The sequence below is a fragment of the Lipophrys pholis genome (genome assembly GCF_963383615.2).
Source record: "Lipophrys pholis genome assembly, chromosome: 13".
Lineage (NCBI taxonomy): Eukaryota > Metazoa > Chordata > Actinopteri > Blenniiformes > Blenniidae > Lipophrys > Lipophrys pholis.
This window is the reverse complement of record NC_137632.1, coordinates 27265573-27290714: the sequence shown is the minus strand read 5'-3', so window position 1 is coordinate 27290714 and position 25142 is coordinate 27265573. Positions and strand designations below refer to the sequence as shown.

Sequence of the window (25142 nt, the reverse complement as noted above, 5' to 3'; positions counted from 1 at the left end):
GGAGTCGAGGAGGACGCTCTGTCAGGCGGACCGCTGAGTCCGGCGCCACCAGGGTCACTCGGAGAGGTCGCCCCCTTCAGTCAGGCTGCATTATGTCGGCAGTTACAGGAGGCAGAGACGCAGCTTGACACTGCCCGGTGCCAAATGAGTCGCCTCACTCCGATTCCTCTCCAAACCGTCTGTTTCCAGGGCACACGGAGCTCCCGGTCAAAGTTGACTGTATTCTCTTCAGAAAGCCAAATCAGGGCTGCAGTGACACATGAGGAACATTTACACACATGCTCACGGAGCTATTATTACATCTAAAGTCCTTCAGGTTATCGTGTGTGCCAGGCGAAGGCTGAAACATGCACGGGAGGGAGAGAAAACAATTCAGACAGGCAATTTCCAATCCTGTCTCTGGACGGGCAGACAGCCGAATGCGAGAGCCAATTTCACCCGACGCCTTCAAACTGAGAGACTCCAGGCTGTGAAGTGACAGTGTTAACCACTGCATCACCGAGACGGCTGCAGTGTTCCACCGCTGCCTGCTTTCACCGGATCCCCGACATTATTTAAGAGAAGCTGCACATCTTTCTCTCGGCCTACGACCCAACGACAGCAGCACTTCTCCTGGTTTAAGGTTTTATAGCAGCATCAGACACAATGTACAGAAAGCAGAAACCCAGGTACCGGTGCAGTGTTGGATCACTGGTGTGAGGTTGCTTGTTTGAATCAGGTTTGTTAGAATAGCACTACTAAACACACAGCATCTACAATAAAGAATGGCTCCTCGTAACTGTATTGATAAAAGTAGAACCAGAGGAAGTGTGGTGGGAAACAAAAAGTCAATAAGGAATTTGCTTTTATTTTTTGGGGGGGTTTGTTTCTACCTGAAATAAACAAAACACAGCTTCATTGTCCCAGAGAGATTAGAAAGTTTAGATGCCCCCCCCCTAAAAAACTTGGTTTCCTCATCAAAACTTGAGGTTTAAGTTCAGGCATTGGAAGACCCTGGCGAGATTTAGGAAACAAATTCAACTAATGGGTAAATTCAAGCATCAAAGCTGTAAGGTTATGTTTCATTCATCTGTGGTGGGTACATTTCACTTCTCCACTCCTTTCACGAGATGCTTCAGGGATTCACAGTCACCCGTTCACACACCAATGGTGATTGCCGTCGTCCTTTAGGAGCAATTAACGGTCCAGTATCCCTCATCAAGAACACTTTCACATTCTGTCTGAACATTGGGAGATCGAACCTGCAGTCTTCTGAATGGGAGACGAGCCACTCTACTAACTGAGCCAACTCTGTGAGGTTCCAGCATCAAACCTCCAGTAGAAGCTCTGGCGAGGCGACGCCATGAGAGTGGACAGCCTGTACTGAGCGGACGGAGCGGACGGAGCGGACGAATCGGCGTGCACGGACAGGTTTTTAACTCTTAACCCCGAAATGAAAACCACAAGACAAATGTGGGAAACGGAAAGGTTTTCCGGGCAGATTTCAAACCAAACCGACACTAAAACGGTGTGTGTGTGTGTGTGTGTGTGTGTGTGTGTGTGTGTGTGTGGGCATAAACAAAGACTACTGAACGCATACGGAAAGTGCCGAATCCAATTACACTACATCGTTGTTTACCATTTTCATAGTATCTTCAAGGTAACTCACTCTCAGCTCTTATTAAAGCGTGCATACTGGGACTAATATGATTTGATACCATGATAACTGTGTTTGATTATGTGCAACTGCACAATAAATGGAGTGACAAGAGTTTTTTTTACCGCGATCAAGATCACGATTCATGTCCTTTTACTCGACTCCCTTCAGACTTTGTTCCTCACATCAGGAGCCATAAAAAATAAATAAATACCCACCAAAAGTAGTCGTGGTATCATTGGTTGCTAATTACCATCATCACACATTTTAAATCCACGCAGATTCTCTGCAATAATTAACTTTCTCTATTAAATCGTTAAAACTACTATCCAAGGGGAATAATCTCACACGGCTTAGTTTATCATAAAAAAGAAAAAAAACTAAACAGAAATTCATCATCGGTATTAAAATAAAGGATGTGAAGAATAAACTAAGCTGTGTGTTTTGGCCTTTTGCATGAAGAAAATCATTTTCAATATATCTTTTGCACATTTAACTTCTTACGATTTTTCTTGGTGTGGAAGTGAAATTTGTTCTGGCTGGTTCAGGAGCCAAACCAACAGTGAGACGGCTGCGGCTGCGGCACCAAGGATGTTTCAAAGAAGAAAAGAAAAGAAGTTGAAGAGTTTATGGATTTCTGCGCCTCACAGTTCCTGCCAACGTTATTTTGTTTGTGAGCGCGGCGAGAGAAAAAAACTCTCAACGATCTCGCCAAAGTCACAAAGAAACGCATTCAGTGAAAGTACAAAGGGTTTAAGTGCAGCAGAGGGAGAGTCCTTCACTGGAGCGGCTCAGGTTGATTCCTCTCCTTCACCTATTATTTAACGATCTCCCCCTGGTTTTTTTTTCCCCCTTTCCCGCAATTCCCCCGGCGTCGCCATGCAACTTTGATGAAGAGTAACTCTGTTAAGAGCCGTGCACGCACACCGCGGGTTGACAAGCCGGGACACGTGCGTTACGCAATAACCTCCCCAGAGCGACGCAAAACTCAGACTGTGTGCCGCCGCCATTTTTAGATCCAAACCAGCTCACTTGAAGATCGTAGAAATTCAGGGATTAAAAAATAATAAATCAGGAAGTTACAGACTTCAAAAGGCCTCACGCATTATAGACATTATAAATAGACATTAAAGGTGCAAGGTGTGGGCTTTAGTAATGCCACACTTGTACACTAGGTGGTGGAATTGAGCAGATGTAGAACTCAGTTCGGCCAAAACAAAAGAGACGCAAACGGTACAAATCCCAAACAAAACAGATTTATTTAAAATACATTTCTTAAGGGTAGCGGACACTTCAGGCTCCGTTTATACGACAACGTTTTCAAGCGAAAACTGACAAACTCTGTTGCATTTTGGATGTCGGAGGCTCGGAGTGACTGAAAACGCAATTTTTTGAAAACGGCCCTCCAAGGTGGAACTTTTGGAAAACGCCCCGACTCTGTCTCCATGGTAACGGGGGGGGGGATGAAACCTTCCTGAAATGCTGCTACTGGTCACGACCAAGGTCGCAGTAAAAAATTCTTCTGCACATGCTCAGTAGATGGACAATAACAACAACGTTTTCCTCCAGAGTGTCATGACTCACAGTCCATATTCTCCTGGGACTTGGTAGTTTTATTTTGATAGTCACTGTAATAACAATCCAACTAGATCATCCATCCATACGAATGTTCATGTTCTCCCATCTAAAATGTTTTTAGTGTACTGTACTTCAATACAATAACAACCAACAGCACACACTAGTGGCCAAACATGAAAACGACATCATATTCGAGCCATTGACATGTAAACGCAAAACTTTTCTAAAACGAGAATGCAAAAAAAAAATAGTTTTCACTTGGAATATTGTTGTTTGAACGGAGCCTGATATTAAACACATCACATCCTGGAACTTTCAGTGTTAGTTTGATTCCCTGAAAGGATTGAAGCGTCTTATTAAGAGTATCAACATCAAGACATGACGCCTCCATCATCGTAAAGTTGGCAAACGAGCATCAGCACACAAGCCTTCAGAAGAGAGGAACCATGAAAGCTGGAGGCTGCAGAAACTGTGCAGCTGTGGCGGAGAGGATTTAAGATTGTACGTATTATTTCCTCAGATTTGTTGATATTAGCGCTGGAAAATATGTTGAAAATTTACAGTTTCATTATTGACAGTATCAACCTGCGCAGTGAATGTCGCAAAAGTCTGATGAATTATACGCATCGATTCACGAAGGCAGTATATTTTGCTGTACGTGTCCTCTTTTTATATATCCCAAAGCTCACGGAGGAGGAGCGTCATGAGCTTGGTGATTTGCTAAACAGACCAGCAATAAGTTGTGGTTGAAGAAACTGCGTGTCTGGAGGCAGTTTGGTTAACGGAGAGATGACACGTCGCAGGCGCAGATACCCTGTAAGTCATCCTGTACAGTCGTAGCAACGCGCTGGGAAAAGCACAAATAAACCTTATAGCAACCTAAAACAAAGCCGTAAAGAATAATCTAAAGTGTTTCTCTGGTATTCGTTATAATCCGTCCTGGTGTTTTCATCCTGATGCTATTATTTATTTAATTTTTTTACAAAACCGTGACACTGACAGTCATTTCTTCTTGGAGCGACAGCTAAAGCACTCAACTTAGGCTAAATACGAATGAAGGACAGAACAGTTCAGCATTCATCAGAGGTTGACCAGTGTAATTCCTCCTCAAACACGCCACAGCTCAGTACAGTGAGTGAAGCAGATTCATTCATTTTTTATCACCACCATCGTGCACGCCACCGTCACCACCGCCGTCACCATCCGACTCTCAACAACTGTAATGCACATTCATTACTCCACTCTCCGTTCAGTTCAGACTCATCTGTACGTGGCCCCTGAACTCAAATGACTTTGACGCCCATACGCCCTCAACACACACGCACGCACGCACGCACACACACACACACACACACACACACGACGGCGCCCTGCAGCTTCACAAAAAGCACCAAAACACTGTCTGCACCGACAGCCGGCTCATCAACGAGACCTCGCAGCTGTGATCAGACGCTACAGTATCATCACTAATTAAATCAGCCAGCAACACACACACACACACACACACACACACACACACACACACACACACACACACACACACACACACACACACACACACACACACACACACACAGGAAAACCAACAACGTGACTTTGGAAGACGGCCCCGAGGCCGCCGAGCAGCCTCTGTTAAGAGGAGCCGGGAGCACGTGGGATTCCAACCGCCGACTCCCGCGAGGCCCTCCGAATAGTTCAGGCTTGCAAACTCAATTATGAGGCCCGAGGTTTTGATTTCTTAGAATAAGGCTACAAGGCTGGATTGAATTAAGAGCGCCCAGAACGTGTTCGGAGGCAGATTACAATTGAGATATTGTCTTTATAGAAAAGTACAGTGTGGATGCTGTGCGTGCCTGCAGTGAAAACTAGTCATTTATAGAAAGAGGGGGGTGGAATCAATAATTGATGGTGATGGAGGCTCAGCAGTTTGACGCTGAAACAAAGTGTGGGTGCAAGTCAGGAGATTACATGTTAAATGTGGAGGAAGGGGGGGGGGGGGGGGATTTGATGTATTGAATGAGACAATTATCCAAATATTCCCAAAATTAGAAACCAGATCAGAGCAAATTCATCCTAATATGCATCTATTTATAAATCTATATATTTGCATGCACTGTACATTCATAAGCTGCATGTATTTGGCCAATCAGATTGCTGCTCTGCTTGTGTTGACATCAGACAGTATTCAACCTCATTATTTCTACTTTATCTCTGGAAAATTGAGTATAAACAACAGAGCACTTTTGAACTTGCACATATACGAGGGAAAAATCTAATCAAATATACAAATTGAGTCCAACTGGAAATCCCAAAGCACACAGACTTCAACGTCATACACTCCAGTGCCTGTTCAGTTGTGGCAGGTCACATGTGGTGGCAATACGTTTAATATGAGCAGCCCTGCATGAGCTCATCCCTTTGGAAAAATAAACATAAATAATAAATAAATAATGATTGCAGAGTGCAGCAACGCCACCCGTGCAGAGGTGTCCAAACAACCCCCCTACACCCCCCCCCCCCACCCCCCCACCCTCTATCCACTGTAATGAGTGCGTCCACACAGCGCGCAGTGCCACGCGTAAAGCTCGTGCCTCTGTGAAAAGGGGGGGGGGGGGCAATACTGTGTCTTTCAGGGAGGGTTGCAAAATGATCTTCCAGGACTGCTCTCTCTTCAAGGTGTCGGGGGAGGAGGGAGGGAGGAGGAGGAGGAGGGGGGCAGCTGACAGGAGGCAACGGCTGAATTACAATGCGCCCTGCGCAGTCCCCCCCCACCCCCCTCACCCCCCCTCTCTGTGACAGCCCGCCCCCCCCCCCCCACTGTCAACCAAAGCCCAACTTGCTTTGGCCCCTCACCGTGCAGCCTCATCCTCCTCCTCTGTGCTCAGAAAACTGATGCTGATGGAGCCGCCGGCTCAGAAAAAAAATGAATGAATTAAGAAAACACACACACACACACACACACACACACACACACACACACACACACACACACACACACACACACACACACACACACACACACACACACACACACACACACACACACACACACACACACACACACACACAAACCAAACCGTGTGCGACTCGTGGAGAAGAAGAAAGACGTGATTTTCGAGCAGAGTTGAGCGTGAAGTGTCAGCCTGCAGTGAGTGTGTCAGTGCGCCCACCTCATCCTGCTGCGGCTGGCCGCCTCTCTGGTTCGCCTGCTCCTTGGTGGCTGTCATTGTAAACTCCTCCGAGGGTTAAAAACTTGCTGGCAAAACCGGGACGGATCCCCGTTGTGTTAATTCTCTGATTCTCTTCCGATGGGAGCGTGGAGGAGGAGGAGGAGGAGGAAGGAGGAAGGAGAAAGGAGGCGAGCGGCGGTGCGCGCGGCGGCGGAGCAGAAGGATCCGTCACGATTGAAGCTCTGCGAGCAGCCAGCAGCAGCCCGGGCACAGCAGCCTCCTCTCCGGCCGAGGGAGGGGAGAGTTCGACTCGTTATCAAACCGAGAAAAGCCAAAGACTTGTCACATTTTAACCCTCCGCCTCCTCCTGCTGCTCCTTCAGACACTTCTTCTCCTGCGCGTCTGGCTCACGAAGGAGCTGTGAGCATGAGAAATATTCTCTCTCTCACTCTCTCTCTCTCTCTCTCTCTAGTCCCACACGTAGGGAAGGAGGAGGAAGAGGAGGAGGAGGAAGGTGTTCAAGTGGGTTTTTGATGGTTTCCAGAGAGAGGGGGGGGGGGGGGCTCTAAATAAAAAATTAGGAACACATTAAAATGTCTTACAGCAGCAGGGGCGGAGCTTCAAGTGCATCCTACAAATGCAGCTTTATCTTACTTTATTAGATCAACCTAGTTTCTTCTGGACGTTTTGGATTCAACAAGGTTCTGTAAATGTTCCTCGGAGGTTTATGTTGTCAGGATAACTTTACACAGATTTGTTGGCTGAACATCCATGAAGTGAATCTCCTGTTCCTCCATATCCCAGAGGAGTTCTGATGGACTGAGACCCGAGACTGTGGTCCAGAAGCCAGTCTGAGATGGTTTGAGTCTCCATGAGAAGATGGTCCACTGTGGTTGTGGAAGGGATGGAGATGCTCAGGTAGACTGTGGAGTTTCAACCTGCTCAGTTGATACTCGCAAGAAGAAATTCTCTTTCGTTTCGGCTGATCACAGGATGGAAAGTACTTCTTCCTACCGCCTTTTGGAAATGTCAATAAAAACAGAAGCGTCTCAAAATATGTACAAACCAGTTTTTTGTATGTGTGTGACTATATGTGATGTGTTCATGCTTTTATTTGCACACGCACTGTTTAGTTTTAACTTTTTAAAATATTCTTATATTTATTACTACCTGTAGTTTCTAATGTGCTTCTATGGTATTATATCTGTATACGTGCTCTTAACCTGGCTGATGTGACATTTTAATCCCCCCCCCGCCCCCGGGATCAATAAAGTAAAATCTAGCTATCACAAATACACAGACAAAAATACTCAAATTTCTACTTGCTATTGAAATGAAAACACGGTTTATTTATGGAATACTGCACACTGCGCCGAGTTTATTTATTCATTGATGCTATTTGTTTGGATGTCTCTTTGTATACCAACAACCACACAACACAACATTTACAGCCTCAGCTAGTTTGTAATTCCAGTCCCTGGACGAACATAGAGGTAGAACACATGAGGATCATTTAAAAACAAAAACAATAGAAAATACAGAACAACACAAGATTCGGGTAATCCTTCAGCGATACCAGCTTAAAGAGTTGTTGTTTTTTTTTTCAGTATCTTAGGAACACTAAAAACACCGGAGGATTCCAGGGTCTGATGCAAACCAGTGTTGCATTGCACAAACTCCTGAAGGAGTGACGTAATCCTCCACACATACAGAACTCGTCACAACACCGGGTTCCTCTCGGGAGCTGTCCGCGGTGCTGAAACCTCGGCACACCAGTCCTGCTCCGCGCTGTGGACCGCTGCCTTCCGCTCCTGCATCGCTGAACGTGAAATGAGCTGGCGTGCTCTTATTGAGGAGGTGAAACGTGCACGCCACAGCCTCACGTGGGGTGTAAAGTCAGCATTTACTCATTTCCCTTTGCAAACTGCTCAGAAACAATCGAGACAAGCAAAGGAAATGTAGGCATGCGACAAAGTTGTTGACCATAAATACAAGAGGAGGTTCAACTTGTTCAGTGTATTATTGCATAAGCAGGTTATTTAATACAACACTTGAAAAGAGGAAAGCCATTGGAACAAGATGGATCCTCCATTTGAGTCCCCCCATTAGTTCAAAGCACAAAATCAATGAATGAAGAAAATATGTCGTCTCACAGCTGCTAAACTAAATGATCTCTGAATCAGATATGTTGAGCACTGCAACGCCCAAAATTAAGTTTTTGATTCTTCAGAAGTACTCCCATACAACCAGGGAATTAAAGTGGAGTAAATAACTCAGTTTGAACTCTGGTACCATCAGTAGAAAAGCAAGACGTTCCCTTGATGGTTCCTGTACTTGGACTGAGAACCATCGGTTCATAAACAAAACTTTCCTGTGATTGTCCTTGGTACAGTTTTTTCCTGAATATGAGTCGCACCTTTTTTTTTTCATAGTGTGGCTGGTCCTGTGACTTATAGTGAGCAGCAACTTATATATCAAAATATACAACACAGCTGGTATTATGGTGAGCTTCTGTCCCGTTCTGTCTGTTGAAAATACTGAAAAACTCGCCTTTACACAGGAAATGTCTATTCCTGGTCTTGGATTTTGTGAAATTAATTTTCAAATAAATGCGACTTATAGTCGGGTGCAACTTATATATGGGGTTTTTCCCATTACGCATTTTTTCCCACTAGTGCAACATATATACTGAGGAGCAATTTATAGTCCAGAATATACGGTACTTGGACTTCGACCTTAGTGCCATTGGCTGGAACACATAATGTTTGTGTCGTAGTTCCTGCTATTTGGACTGAAACCCTGGTACAAACAGTTGATGAACATAAAGTACAAAATCAAAATGCATCAAATTCGTATGAGGGTTCCAGGAATTTGATAAAAGCTCCTGTGGAATAAAACCAGCTTCCTTTGTTTTTACACAGAAACACAGAAGTACCATTTGTGGAAAAGCATCAAGTTCCTGTGACGGTCCCTGGTACTTGGTAAAAGCTCCTGCGGTCTGAAAGCAGCTTTTGTTTCACAAGTTCTTCTGCTCAGCCTCAAACCAGATGCTCCAATGGTCATTAAAAGTGGATCTGGACGTGGCTGACGGGCAGCTTGCATCAGTTTGTGGAGCTTTTCGCAGAGAAACGAGACTCGCCAAGCAGGAAACTGTACGACACTCGGAGGGAAACCCAGAGATACATAACTGTGGTTAACAGAAACACAGTCTCATCAAGCAGGAAGGCCACGTGGTCACGGCGAGGAGAGGCTGTGATATTAGAGGCTCATATCTTTAACGCCCGAACCAAACAAAGATCGATAGACATTCTGTCTGCGTTTGACTTTCTAAGCTTGTTAAGGATTGTGAGAGCTAATACACACGCACGCACGCACGCACGCACGCACGCACGCACGCACGCACGCACGCACGCACACACACACACCTGAGAGAGAAATGATCTCAATGAGTAGCAGTAATCCAGCCAGTAATCCCCAGGAGTGCAGAAAGTACAAGCGTCTCTTCTGTTTGCACTTGTGTCATTTCACATGAGTTTAACTACCATCTGTACCGTATATTACACGACTATAACTGATGTTTTAATGTTGAGTGTGGCCACGATTTGACTTCACGTTCTTTTCTTGACTCCAATTTCACAGTAAATAAATTGTAAATATCTACATGCGTGTCATTCACTCTGGGTACCACAGTATTTGTACTTATTGCTTCTTTGTTTTTTAGGTAGTTATGCTTGAATATTCATTTTTTTACGTTTTACTTCAAGTGAAAATGCATCCTTTCTTTTCAGAAAGGTTTTGAAAGCGATGTGCGTTCACACAAAAAAATGTCAGAAATGCTGAAAACAGTGTAGTTACCATTTTGGACCACTAGTTGGCGCTGTTGGTTGTTGGTTGGGGGCAATGAAACCACACACACATGCCAGCAGACAACAATACACCATAAACGATAACAATGGCGAGTACACAGACATTCTGATGGACAGACGATGAAGTTGGATTGTTCTTATTGTGACTCTCAACTATAAAAGTACAAAGTCCCAGGAGAATCTGGACGGCGACTCACGACACTCTGGAGGAAAAGATTATTCTTACTGTCCGTCTACTGAGCATGTGCAGAAGAACAGTTTTCCACCGTCGTGATGTGCAGCGCAGTGGCAGCGTTTCAGAGAAGTTGCGTTTACAGACATTTTTAATGGAGACGACCGTTGACGTGTCACCAGAGCCCCAAAACACCACCAACGTTTTCCGTCTTCACTTGAAACGGCGTAAACATGGCATCTCTACCTTTTTGACATTTTCATCTGTACATTCTCCTCCCGTCAAACGGGCGCCGGCGCCATCCTGGAGGGAAGCTTCGGCGCTCAGCAGGAACGAGCCTCCCAAACCTGCAGGACGTTTCCATGCAGGTCGAATGCTGAGAAGACTCTGCTACTCAAACCACTGCAGTAACGCTCTCCTCTCCTCTCCTCTCCTCTCCTTTCCGCCATCGATACAGACGCCTGAAGGCACAAACTGAGAAGATGAAGAGGAGTTTCTCCCCTCAGGCCCAAACCCCCCCCCCCCCCAACATACAAAAGAAATAATTTGCATTTCATGCTGCACAAATGGTCATTTTTCCTACTGTATATATTTGATCTCTGTTCTTCCTTTCTGCATTTAAATTTTACACAAAACCACATTTCACGGAACTGAGTACGAAAAAGAGTTAAATCTTTAAAAAGAGTTTTGACAAACTGGTGAGGAAGGCCAGCTCTGTCCTGGGCTGCCCCCTGGACCCTGTGGAGGTGGTGGGAGACAGGAGGATGTTGAAGAAGCTTTCATCCCTGATGGAGACCGTCTCCCACCCCCTACATGGTACCGTCACATCACTGGGCAGCTCCTTCAGTGACAGGCTTCTCCACCCGCGGTGTCTGAAGGAGAGACTCCGCCGGTCCTTCCTCCCTGCTGCAGTCAGACTCTTCAACCAAGCCTGCTCCCAGTAGACCACTGCACACCACCACCGGACAATATCACTCCACTCCAGCTGGACAATAAGTGGTGCAATAACTACAATAATCTATAAGAACGTATTTACTATGTAAAATACATCCACCCCCATATTCTGTACATGTTCACACTTGTAGGCACCGTGTGCATATTTTTCTATTATATTGTATTTTTATCTGCTTTTTTTAGTTCCTGCTATGGGTGCTTCTTTCTCTGTACTATCCTGCTGTACCACTGCAAATTTCTCCACATGCGAGATAAATGAAGGGATATCTTATATCTTATCATATTGAAACAATCACGACTATGAATGACAAAAAACCCAAACTGGTGAGTGGAGGAGACTGAAGCAGTCAAAGACAGATACGATTTATCAAAAGCAACAACAACAAACTTTTTTAATTACAGCTCATAAGATGTTTTCAGCTAAATTGCTATGTTTGCAGTGAATTATACTACACAGCCTGCGAGCACCATCAAAGTGCCACTTACATTCAGAGGAAGTCTCTTTGAGATCTTCTTATATTTGGGAGGTTTTATGTCCACAGCTTCTTTTTTTGTCCTCTTCACAATAGTTTCCTCTCCACTCTCCACTGAGAGAAAACTTTTAACTCAATTCCGTGGGAACGCACTGGTGTTTTTTTTTGTTTTTTTTGTCGATACTCTGACTTTTGCACTCCAGCCGAGCGTAACGGCTCTTTGCAGCAGTTTGAGATTTTCGGCATTTCCACTCCGAGGTGTTTATGTGCTTAAAAACAAGTGCGGCGGTGGAGACGGTGCCCATCAACAGCACACTTCACAGACATATTCCAAGTGAGTACCCTGACTGCGTGGCTGTCATTTTGACTCAACATGTCACCTGTTGGTATTAACACTGGACGAATTGAGGTCTCAGGGAAAAACAGAAAACATTCACAACTTCACAATCACATGACTTTCTTCATTAGATGCTCCATGAAATATTTTTAATTTACCTTGAAAGTAACTGGGACTGTTTTGGGTTAATGCACATAAAAGTTCCAGACAAATGATGAACTGTCTTTTAAAAAGCGGCTTGTTCTCAAGTCATAAAGATTCTAAATGTTGATCCTGCCAGTTTTGTTCACTTTTTTTGCCAAAGAGTTCCCCCTCACCCTCACCCTAGGTACTGGCCTTACCGGCGAACCCAGAGTACTAACCCCAACCCCAAACGCCTAACCTTATCACCGAACCTAGAACCCTAAAGCCTAACCCTAACCTTACTGTCTAACCCAGAGTATCCCACAGAGGCTGCTGGTGTCCTTCTATCAATGTACCATACAGAGTATCCTGACATACTACATTATTATGTGGTGCAGCTCAGTACAGCTGCACAGAGGAAAGTTCTCCAGAGGATCATCAGAACGGCTCAGAAAACCGTCGGCTGTGTTTTATCCAAACTCTCGAAGAACCGCAAAGTTCAATCTCACAATCTCATCGGGGACAGTTCTCACCTTGGACCGTCCCGGTTTGAAGGCGTGAACAATCAAGTCACGCTGCTCCTGCCTCAGTACAGTAGCGCCACCACTGCCATCATTCTGCCGAAGTCTTTGGGTGACTTTATGAAAATGAATGAACCTGAGGTTTCCACTATTTGTTGTCCGCGTGTAGAGACGGATCACGTCTGACAGGCGCAGAGTGGGAAATATGTCCGCGCTGAAAAACCAGTCTGCTGGTATTATAATAAAGGCAGGAATCGATCCACTCCATTTCGTGGATGGGGATAATCAATCCACTTCGAGAGGGAAGTGGTCCAAGTCCGCTGGCGGCTCCGCTCGCTGCCGCCAAGCGGTGGATTATGATGAAGAGCCGAGTTGATCGTTTGGTTATCCGAGGTCCTTTTTCCCTCAGAGACGCTCTCGCTCGTCTTCATTTCACTCACACTTACTTCTCGTCTGCCAGTCAAGGCTGCTGTAGCCTGTTATTAAAACCCACTGCTATTACTGTTGGTGAAATGACACGGTACTGCTAATGGGTCATTGTGCCCGTAACTTTAAAATACTCCTGACTGGAGATCAAGCTTTAAATATTTACAGATCACGAACCTGATCCCCGATCAGTCTTCATTTAGCTGTTCCACATCATACAGATGTTAAACATGTGGCCCAGGAGAAAGAAGTGGGACTCAGGAGCGCTCAGCATGGCCGACAACAAGATCCCCTCAATATTTGGCCAATTTCCTGCTTCATAAATCACATTAGAGAGATCAGCGATACCAAACTAGAAACCGTATTGCTCGCAAAATCACATTAGCAACACAGCATTGGGCGAGTTTATGAAGAACCAACAAAAATACTAAATGTTTAAAATTTTTGTGCTCCTATCAGAGTAGTTCTGAGTTCCTGGTTTGCAGTGATTTCTACAAAATAGAATTCAACATCTTTTTGACAGAGAGAGGCGGGAATGGTATGGACGAGCTGCAACCAGCAGATGGCGGTAGTGCAACTTCACGGATGCCAACTGCTGTTGAACCTCAGTGAAGAAGAAGAAGGGAAACAGTCATCAGGGACGAGGAGAGCGGTGGGAAACGATGTTGATAGATAGAACCAGCAGATGGGAAATACAACTTTATGGAGGCAAACTGCCAAAGAAGAAGAAGGAAGAGGGGAAGAAGGAAGTATAATATCTGTGGTTGTATTTTTGACCACTGTCTCCGGCTAAACAGGCCAAATGTTTTCTTGTGATCTGAACTGGAATCGCTCGTTAATGTTAAATTTGTCAAATCCTGATGTGTCAGACTGAAAAACAAGATAAATGGTGAAATTATAGACTCTTTGGTAAAAATAGTCAATTTTTATTTCACTCGACAAGTGAAAAGCAGATTGCAACTTGTGTTAACTGGAATTTAAATATCAGCAATGAGTTAGTCAGTTATTAAAGCTAAGAGTTAGCAGGTAGCATACTTGACTAAAAACTTCTTTACTTCATTTTTCTGTTATTATTTTTTATATTTGTTTTATAATTATTTTACTTAGTTTGATTCTCTTATAATCTTTAAAATTACAAAAACGTTTCATTCATGAAACAAAAGTACAATTAACCACACTAAATTCACACAATGTGTGAGATTAATTGATACTCGATTGACAGATGCAGTAAGTTTACATTATTTGCTAGAATTTTCATGTTTCTTTAGTCAACAGTGGGAGAAGTTTCATTATATTTCCATCGATATGATCAGAACAAAGAAAACAAACACCTAAAAGCCGTGGTTTATGGAGGAAACCTTCAGAGTCCATGAGCAATGATGTTTAACAGATTTAAAAGGACGCGACTCTCTTCTGGAACCTTATTGGGAAAGTTCCTCATTAACGAGTTCAGATTTCTGCTTTCAGAGACGGGTAAGCGGTAAGAACTGGTTTCAGTCTCCGTCACAGACTAAATCCTTTGTCAAATCCTTCCCGGGACGGTGAGAAATGCCAGCGGAAGACCTTCACGTTGCCACTGAGCGCAGACTAAACATATCTCTCACCTATAACACTGACACTCAAATATCGACACCGTCTGTTTGACCCGCTCTCCTTTCAGAATGTCAGAGACGTGGAATTAATCCAAAGTAAACCCGGCGTGGAACAAATGTACAAACTGCAGCAGGTGGTCGGCCTCCAAGGTCAGACGAGCGTCTGTTCTTGTTCCGGTAATAAGTTTAGGATCAAAATCACACAGAGTGAAAAAGAAGAAGAATCTCTTCTTTTTTTTTTTTTTTGCGAGGGCGTGTTGAGTGCATTAGTGGAGCTTGAATCAGCATAAGTTCCTCTTAACCTTTGCTTGTGTGCGCCGCTTCCCGAGGGAAACTAATGGAGTTTGTCTGTTTTTGCCGGCGAGTGAGCGACACTCGGCTCGGAGCCGCTCGGATGATGAATCTGTAGGATAACCTTTGGAGGATCGTTTCATCTAAAGGTGAAGGTTGACTCTATTTTGCTTCAAACTTCTGCAGACTTTCTTTATCTAACAGGTTGATATTTGGGGGGTTTTACGCGTTTGTATAAGTCTGCGATAGAAAGAAAAGCCTGATTGGAGCCGTGATTAGATAACTGGCTGTTCTGAAAGAGCACAAATCATTTGGAACACGATGCGGCGCCTCTGAGGAGAGAAAGACGCAGCAACGAATAAAGAAAAGAGTCAAATCAGACTGAACAAGTGGACCTGGTTAGTTTGAACTATTCTGCTGATAATGGAAGATACAGAAACAAATTGAATGGAAATTTTAATTAGTCACTGTTCTCATTGACTTCTACTTTTCTTATAATATTGTCGGCTCTGAATGAATGAGCTTTGTCAAGTAGACAGTGGACTATATTAGTACTGAGAGCGAAGAGCACTTTGACCCCAAACAACAACAACAACAACAACAAAAACATGAATCCAAGAGCTGAAATGCATCAACAGAGGGAGAGGAAAGAAGAAGGACGACCTCGGAGTCCAACGCAGCGTGGTAACGAAGGACACTTTCAAGCTAAAACATGACATTTAAAATCGTATTTCAATTTTTCAAGTAAATTTCCAACATCATTAAGATTCCACTATCTGGCGAGCCTGAAAACATCAGTGGAGGAGCCACTCTGAGAAAGAGATTAAAGGTGGAAATGAATCCACTTTTTGGAACGACACTCCAGTTTGAACCCGAGTCCAACAGAGACTCAGTTTCTCCAGAACATCATTCAGCTTCTGGGGGAACGTGTTCAAACTACTGCCATTAATCCAATGTTTACTGAAGATATGAAATTATTTGTGTGGCATTCGATTAAGCACATTGCAGCAGCCTCAGATGAAGACTAGTCGACATTTTAAAGTGCTGACATTCCTTTCTTGCCTCTGTGTATGAAATAGGTGTCCTCATTTTGAATTAATAGTCAAACATATAATGTAATGTCCTGGAAGTGGATTCTTTCATTTAATTGGTCCTGAAAACAAACCGTTTAACTCTTAAACCATTTGGTCTTCCTCCAGTAAATACTTGATATGTTTCACAGTGTAAAGGCAAACAACAGATGTAGCTACACACAGACCGACACATGAAGAACCCGGATCAGAACGCCGCGGGGAACAAGGAGTAGTTCCAGTTGAAGACTTGAAGGCGAGTTGAGACAATCTCCGACCGGCTCAGCAGACGATCGCAGCCTGATTAGTCGGCGCTTCGCGGCGCCCGGAGCTCGGCTCGCGCGCTGATTGCACTCAGATTGCTGCAGGATCGCACTTCTCTTTTTACGCCACTTCACACGGAGCGCCGGCTCGATCGCCGTCTGCCGAGGTTCTCGCCGCTTCGTTTCTGAGGCGCCAGGGCAGAGAGAGAGCGTCGAGGTTTCAAAGCCAAGCAGGCTGACTTACTGCCACAAAGAATAAAGGCAGAGTTTAGTGTGTTTTTCTTTCTGTCTGCCTCCTTCCCCTTTTTGACGATTTCATTAAGCTCCTGTTTACTGAAGAAGGAACGTCTGATTAATGTCGTCCCATTAAAAACATGAAATGAGTCAAATTAAACATTAGTAGCCCTAAAATATGGATTTCAAACACGTGACACATGGGACCAAACCAGTGTGGGATAAAAAAAAAAAGTGTAAAAATGACGAGGAAGACACACAAATGATTCTGCAGTGAAAATTGAAGTCGCTTTAGTGTCAAAGTTAAAAATGACTTTCTTTTTTCCGTTCCTCGCCAGTAAGTCACACACACTCTCACACATGTAAGATCCTCACTCAATGGCGATTCGACATGCGAATCAGGGGGATCGCACCTGCAACCTTGTAATTAAAAGTCAACTGGCTCTACCGACCGAGGTACAGTTTCAGAATTAAAACGATCAATGAGTTACCATGAGATTTGACCCTCATGTGTGATCGTTGTTGAAACTTACAGTTTGAAGTACGGAAGCACCGATCCACATTTTTTTCACTTCCGCTCCGATCCCGATACCTGAATTTGGATATCTGCCGATACCGATACTATTCTGATACCAGAGCTGTTTGGTTTAATAATATTATCATAATTTTTTATTTTATATGAGGCTGTAATAAACTCCTCTCAACAATAAAGTATGAAATGTAGTAATGTGTACATGTCTACTCCCAAAAGGCAACTTGAGGTTAGTAGTCCTTAGTAGTAATAGTAGTAGTAGTAGTAGTAGTAGTAGTAGTAGTAGTCATTGAGACCCACCTCCCTTCAGGAAATCCAGTCCACAGTTTGCAGCCAGCGAGCAGAGCGGTGGCAGGGAAACACAGTGGATCATTTCAGCAACATGAAGCAGACGAGGCTTCATGGATCCGTGAATTACGTTGATATCGGAACCAGATACCGATACTAGATCGGATCCCTAGTTTAAAATATATATATATTTAAGTTGAATCCTGGTTTGATTGCTGATTTATTACACTTTAGTTTGAAACACAGACACTGTAATCCCAAAGTATGTAAATCAAATATACTTTTGTGACAGACTGCAGTGAAACACCTGACGGGCTGATTTCCGTCCCCAGTCTGTATGTTTGAAGCAGTTTTGTAGAAGAGTACTTTTACTCGAGTATTTCAAAAGCAACACTAATGTCGTGTGATGATTAAAACAAGAAGCGTACATGAACGTGAAGAGACCCGACTTTGATATTTACTGCAGATTTACGAGTGGCGATGTGTCCTGCGGTCTGAGGCGGCGGCGGCGGCGGCGGCGGCTGCATTAATGTGACGCTCTGAATGTGGAGCCGCTCTCCGCTTTACGCCGTGGACGGAGTTCAGTCATGAAACTTTCATCAGGGGCGCGGAGCTCCAGAGTGTCTGCACTGAGCTGCCTCCGGGTCATGAATACTTTATCAACAGCAGACACCTCAGCAGAACACCTCCCCAGGGCTCTTCAGCCACCCCACCCCCCCACCCCCCCACCCCCACCCCACTGCTGCCAGTCTAAAGAGACACGTTTCACCTTCACTCCACATCCTCATTCAGTCTGCAGACGAGCTTCTATACCATCAGTCAGTTCATGTCTCAAACAAGGCGGCAGGGAAACGACACACAAGATCAAAAAGAAGGTTTCTATGTTGCTGGAGTAGGGAGCGTCTCCGTGGCAACAGACATTGATCTCCTCCATGAGGTACCTCTCGCATCCGCTTTGTATGGGAAATTATTTTTGGGAGTTTTTGGGGGATTTATTCAGAAAAGTTTCGCCGTTCACGTCCCAAAATCTAATGAATTGGTCTTTGGATGATGACAAGTCGTCTATGAAGAGTTCATGGAATTTGGGCGAGTAGATTCTTGCGAAACGTTGGTCAAATACATACATATATACAAACCAATGAATGAATCCAGGCAGACAAAAACACTTCCGTTGGTGAGGGTAAAAAATAAATAAATATATATACATACACATTTGTGTATATTACAACCCCACAAACCAAGTCAAGAAACTTCCAAGAAAGTAAAATCAACCTTTAGTCACGAACACATTGACGTCACAGTGCAGAGGTTTTCCTGGGCTGAGGCACACTGCTCTCTTTGCTTGTCCTAGAATGAAGTTAAAAAGTTGACATTTCAGTTTGTTTTTCTGCTGGTACTTTTACTCTAAGATATGCACTTGTTTGGAGAAGGCTTCTCCCAAACTTCTGAATCACGTTGTGAAGCAGCTGGAACAGAACTGCGAGTCTGCTGCGCTCCGGAAAACTGCAGGGTTTATTACACAAACAGAGGAGTTTCCAGCGATGGCGCCATGCAGAAGAACAAGACGTCCTGCTGCAGAGACGTGAAGCTTGTGAAGTCCGAGGCCTGATCTTCACACCACTGAGTCGGTCTGGGATTCACATGGAGACACAAAAGACTCTGGGAGAGGACAAGAAATGCTTGAGCATGGTATTCTCTCTGGATCAAATCAGCTGCAAATACAAATACAGATGAAATGCCTTCTTGGTTATTACGCAAGGGGATGCAAATAAATGCAAGAGATTTTTCTTTTTTTTTGAGATAAAAATGCTGAAACTTTGAAGCTGTGAGATAAAACGGCGACTCCATCCTCAGCGGAGCCTCCGCAAGCTAGCTGTGTATCGTCAAAAATACACGATAGTCTGTATTATTCACATTTATCACTCAAGCCATCCATTATTGGCTGTTTGGCAGCCCCCCCCCCTCCCCACCTCCCACCCTCCCACCCTCCCCCGCAGTTTTCATTTGCATATCTGCACCAATTGGAGCTCCCTGGCGCCGTGAATACCGACATCAAAACGGTCAATTGGCTTCGCTATTGAGGTTTTTCAAACAATCTGCCCCGGGCTGCGAGAACACACACACACACACACACACACACACACACACACACACACACACACACACACACACACACACACACACACACACACACACACACACACACACACACACACACACACACACACACACACACACACACACACACACACACACACACACACACCAAATGACCAGCAGAAGCTGCTTTCATCACACGAGGAGAATTCTCCCAAATGATTCACAATAACGAACAGTTCCGGCCCCGTTCACACGACAACGAACACGTGTGGGTCCGCAAAAACTTTCTTCACTTTCGGGGGGGGGGGGGTCCGTTTACACGACACAAGTGTGCGGACCCACTGTATCCGCGAAGTGGAAAACCTCTTTCATGGTCACGATTCCCTCCTGCAGAGACTGCCGGAGGCTATGAGCGCTGTTACTGCACATGCCCCCCCCCCCCCCCCCCCGAAGAGAGAGAACGAGGCAACAAAACAGAGATGATTTAGCTCATCGTAGCTCGATACGGAGCAGCGAGGGAAAAACAACAACCTGATGCAACACAACAGTCATAGCTTCATGATCTAACCTGTGTCTGCGTGTCGGAGTAATAACTGCAATTATGTTGTGAGACAGGATGAATGCGGCGGCTGAGCTGATTGAGGAAATAGCATCACACAGCTTCGGCCTCTGAAGGCGCTCCGTCGACTAACGCTAATTGGTTGATACTATTGGACGTGGCGGTGCTGGGATTATCACCCTGCCGGCGACACTGCCTCGTCATTTCCTTTCCCTTCCTCCCGCCAGTGGAATTCAGTAACGCTATGGGGGGGGGATAACGTAACAAGAGGCTCGCCATCGCCGCTCCGCCAGACGCAGCCTCGCCACTCGTCTCCAGCTTTGTTTTTCTGTCTAATCTGTTTTCACAGGTGACGGATTAGCAAAGTCAACAAGTTGTCAACAAGTTGTCAACAAGTCTCAGTAATACACACCCTGCTGTTCCTCAAAGTCCACCGGAAAAATTGAAGCATTTAATCGAGCATGTTTTTTCTCTTTTCTTTGAAAAGAATCGCTGCTCATAATAATCAGGCCTAATTTCTTTTGTCTTCAATGGAGTGGAAGTTTTAGAAAAGATTGGAGACGGTTTGGTTTTGTACACAGCTGGTTCATTTTTGTCAAAACTTTTGGGTTGTACGAAACTGTCAAACACAGTCCTGATGGAGTTCCCCAAGGCTCCGTTCTTGGTCCTCTAACGTTGCTTTGTGCGTTAGCATTACCATTAGAGCACTTTTACCATTTCAATGCAGACGATGTATAAATGCTGGAAGTGCCTTGAATGAAATAAAATGTAATTAAGAAAGTAAATACTGTGGCTTGTAGATAATGTGCTCATTGTGAGACGTCATTTCATTTCGAAATGTTGGTCGGATCAATGTTTACTCGCTAAAAATGCCCAGATGAAACAGTGGGAGGACGTTTACAGGGAAGCTCCGGCAGGAATACCTCCAGATATTAGAAATAGATATGAACCCAACAAAGTATGGTAGAATTCTAGAACCTTTATACGATGATGACATGTTGGATAACGTGTCACAGATGTTTCACAGTTTCTTAAACTCAGCATTTCACAACTGAATTTCTAGATTTTTTTTTTTAATCATATAGTTAATGAACACAATGTCAATATTGGTCAATAACATTGCCAATTTAATTTAATTAATAGAGAGTGGTAAAAAAAACAACCTTTCAGAATCATAAATATCTCTTCGTTTGCTCTGCCTCAGATTGAGATGCCCGTTTATTAGAAAACTAAGCCATAAAATGAATCAGATTTTTTCCTATTCATCTGTTTTCCTCAGCTTTATTTGCGGTTTCTACAATCAGTGTCGGGTTTCCAAAACGTCCCAGGCTGACGCTTCAACGTGTTTATGGACGCATCGCCATCACACACCCAGACTGGGCACAGAGTGAGTAATACTGGAAGTCTGGCCAAATCCCATCTTATACATATTTCAGCATCATTTGGAAATGAATGGTCTTCTTTTATAAACGCTTGTAAGGATGTGAGGATGTTCCATTAACCAGGACATTGAGATAGTAGAACAACACTGCGCCATTGTTGTCATTTTGTTCCTCAAGCACATGAGAACATAATACCACTGTTACAACCAAACAACTCTACTGAATATACTCTGGGAGAGATAAAGCAGGAGTTATAATTGAGTTTGAGTTCAGTACTATTATTGGGTATTGGTTGGTGGAGTGGTTGTCTCTCCATCAAAACAATTCCCCCTGTCCTTGAGCAAGACACTGAACCTCAAAACTGCCCCCAATGGATGGATTGAGCGCCTTGCATGGCGAACACCTCCATTAGTGTGTGAATGGGTGAATTTGATTAACACTGTATGAGTAATATTTACCTTTTTCTATGGCAAACAATGTGTCAGAACGGTTCCAGTTGTTAACTACTGATATGAAATGCATGTGTTCTCACTAATGTGTGAGAAAGAAAAAATACAAAAAAAATAAAGAAATAAACAATGTCGGCACCTTCCTGGTGGAGGCTGTAGGTTAAGGAGAAAAGCAGGAGTTTTATCTGACGGGCAGTTTTAAAAACTTGTTTCTGGCACCCGCAGAATCGATTCCCTTTTCTTTCACAGTCTCTCAGCAAACACAGGCAAGTCCAAGAAGCAAAAACTTTGACCAAATCGCTCTACTGACTCTCTGCACATCGTCGAAGATGTAAAAGTACGAGATGTCCCGTCTTGGCGGATCCCCCGGGTCTTCAATCGAGAGCACATCACCTCGAAACGTCTCGACGAGCTCAGGAGTCTCAGACAGAAGGCGTTCCGCCGTGCCGACACCACAGAGCCTGAACAGGAAACCTGCTTCTGCTTGGAAGACTGTTCAGGGTGAACCACGCCGCAACCTTTGTTTTTGGTCTCTATCAAAGGACGAGCGTACAAACCGTCAATACCAGAGCAGGTCGGTTTCTCTTCTCAGTGTACGGTTTCTCAGGTACGTGAAAAGGAATGAGTGGAAATGTTTCGCACGCTGAAAACGATTTTTCCCTCATTTTTACACCATTTTGACACTTTAAGCATTTTGTCTTGTTTTTAAGCAGTGTTTTTGGGGGCCAATTAAAAAAAATAAGTATTTTACTAATCCCAGTCATTTTAGTTTTATGCTTTAAGCTGTTTGAGCTGCCCCCTCACCCGCATTGCTTGTGGTTTTAAGTTCTTTTTCCACATTTTTAAAATATTTTTTTTTATCAATTTGTCTTACTTTATAGCACTGTATTTTAGTTGTGCCTGTTTCAAAGCACTTTTTAGCAAATAGTTAAAAGTTCAACTCTTTTGAAAATGACATTTTATGTGTAAATGAAATAAAATCAGGAACTTTTTTTTTTTTTATTGAGGTAAAGTTTTCTGAAAGCTTCAGGCAGCCATTCCAGACGGGCCAAAGAGCCACATGTGGCTCCAGAACGGCAGGTTGCAGACTCCCACTCTACTTCACGGTCATAGTAGAAGATGCAGTTCAGACAGCGAACCATTGGTGAATATGTGTTATGGATGACAAAAATCTCCTTCTAGGATTGTCCTTTCTGGAAGTGAAATCCCCTTTAAAGGTTGGAATGTGTTTTACTGGCAGGACGAGGACCCCGGAGCTCCTTCCTATTGCTCACCACCGGCTGGATGAAAGTGCCAGTGAAAAGCCAGAATTCCCCACTGGGATCAATAAAGTCCAACATTTCACACTTCATTATAACAATATACTGCTGCACCAGTTCCGAGCACTGCAGCGGAGAGTCAGTAGAAGGAAAAAGGTCCAGGCTTCTCTCCTTCATCTCGTTTTAAAGCAGTGCTGTGCCGGTCGGAGACGATGATGCAAGACTTTACTGTCCAAATGAGTCCTGAAGCTGTCGATACTGTGTTTTATTGACTAAACGCTTGATTCCGTCGACAACAGAGTGTTTATGCAAAGCTTCACCTTGTGGAAACATCAAATGAGCAGAGAAGCGGTAATATCTTCAAGATGAACAGTTCGATCCTTAATGTACCTCAACAGCCTCATGTCGCGTGAACAGTAACAGGAAGGGATTCCAACATCTCGCAGCATCTTTTGTTGGAACAAAAGCAGGTGGAACACACAGTAGAGGTTCTGCGTGTGAATGACATGTGAAGGAATTCTACATTCGGCGTTACAGTTTCAATGTCTGAGGGGAAATATTAAGACAAAACACTGCAATGGGAACTTGTGCTAAACATTGAAAAGAAAATGTTTTGAAAATAAAAAGCCATGGTCTATACTGATAAGGGATGGGAATCGAAAACCGGTTCTGACTTAGAACCGGTTCCAATTGATCAATTCCATCAGAATCGTACACCTTATATCTGTTCGATTTTTCTTAACGATTCATTTTCCAGCACGACGTGAAGTCGCGTTGCGGGACGTTACATGACGTCACACACTCTGCGACACAACCGGGAGAAAACATGGAGTAAGAAGGTCTAAAGTGGGAGACGATAAACAACTAAATGATACGATACGGTAATACATGTTCACTCACCACGTCCTGAATCCACAGAGTCCACCGCCTCTTGCCTCACAGCCACAAGGTCCAGTTAAGAAAAAAAAAACGGTCTCGGTGCGAATCCCGGCAGGAGCCTTTCTGTGTGGAGTTTTCATGTTCTCTCCGTGTTCTCTCCTACTAATGAGCGACTTTTAATAAATGAACTCTGCCGTCAATCTGTCCCGTGTAGAATGTCTGCTCCAACGGGCCGACAGCGTAGACATATACTAGTAGATCTTCACTATCCGTGTGAGCCCCTAGTTGTCACATTATTAAACGCTCTACTAGAGTATGTCTACTGTGTAGACATACACAATTTAGAGGTCTACTACTGTATGTCTATGTATTAGATCATTCTTAGTTGAAAATCCCTTCACAAAAAGCACCAACACAATATGAAAACAGCATTCCCTGCAGACCGAGAGAACGCGTTCCTCCTCCTACGTCACTTCCACATTCCTCTCCAGTCTCCGACCTCCCAGAGACGGTTTATCTTATCAACAGCGCAAAATTTGAAAAAATGTAAATTCCACGGGGCATCCAATGAAGGCAAATACGCATTTGACTGTTCTTTTTGAAGGGAACAATTATAATTCAAGTTTCATCTTAGGAAAAAATTTAATTGTTCCTTTTGGTGCAGAAGACTGTCAAACTACTTTTTTCCCCCTCAAAACAATACTCCGGAATTGTTAGAGGAATTGATAAAATCTTATCAATTCCCACCCCTAGTAATCTACCTGTTAATTCTCCTTTTTAAAAATAATAATAATAATAATAATAAGAGAAAAAAAAAACACAGATAAGAGAATCGATAAAGAATTGAATCGTTAAACAGAATCGAAAATGGAATCGGAAAAATCTTATCAATTCCCATCCCTAATACTGATTAAAGTTTTGTATCTGACACTAAGTGTAAATTTTTTTTTAAAATTAAACAGTCAAAACTCATTTGCTGTCATCTCAC

General features: G+C 43.9%; 1 protein-coding gene across 2 annotated transcripts in view; it reads right to left on the bottom strand.

Annotated features, from left to right (window-relative positions):
- The window catches only part of dpp10 (dipeptidyl peptidase like 10), a 268040-nt gene that overhangs the window by 132294 nt on the left and 110604 nt on the right, over positions 1–25142 (bottom strand). Inside the window, exon 1 of one of the 2 annotated variants that reach the window (XM_080478072.1) lies at positions 6385–6835. The exons of the other annotated variant lie outside the window; for it this stretch is intronic. Within the exon in view, the coding sequence (XP_080334198.1) occupies positions 6385–6441 (57 nt within the window). The 5' untranslated portion in view covers positions 6442–6835. Of the gene's footprint in view, positions 1–6384; positions 6836–25142 lie in introns of those variants that run through there. 2 annotated transcript variants of the gene reach the window in all.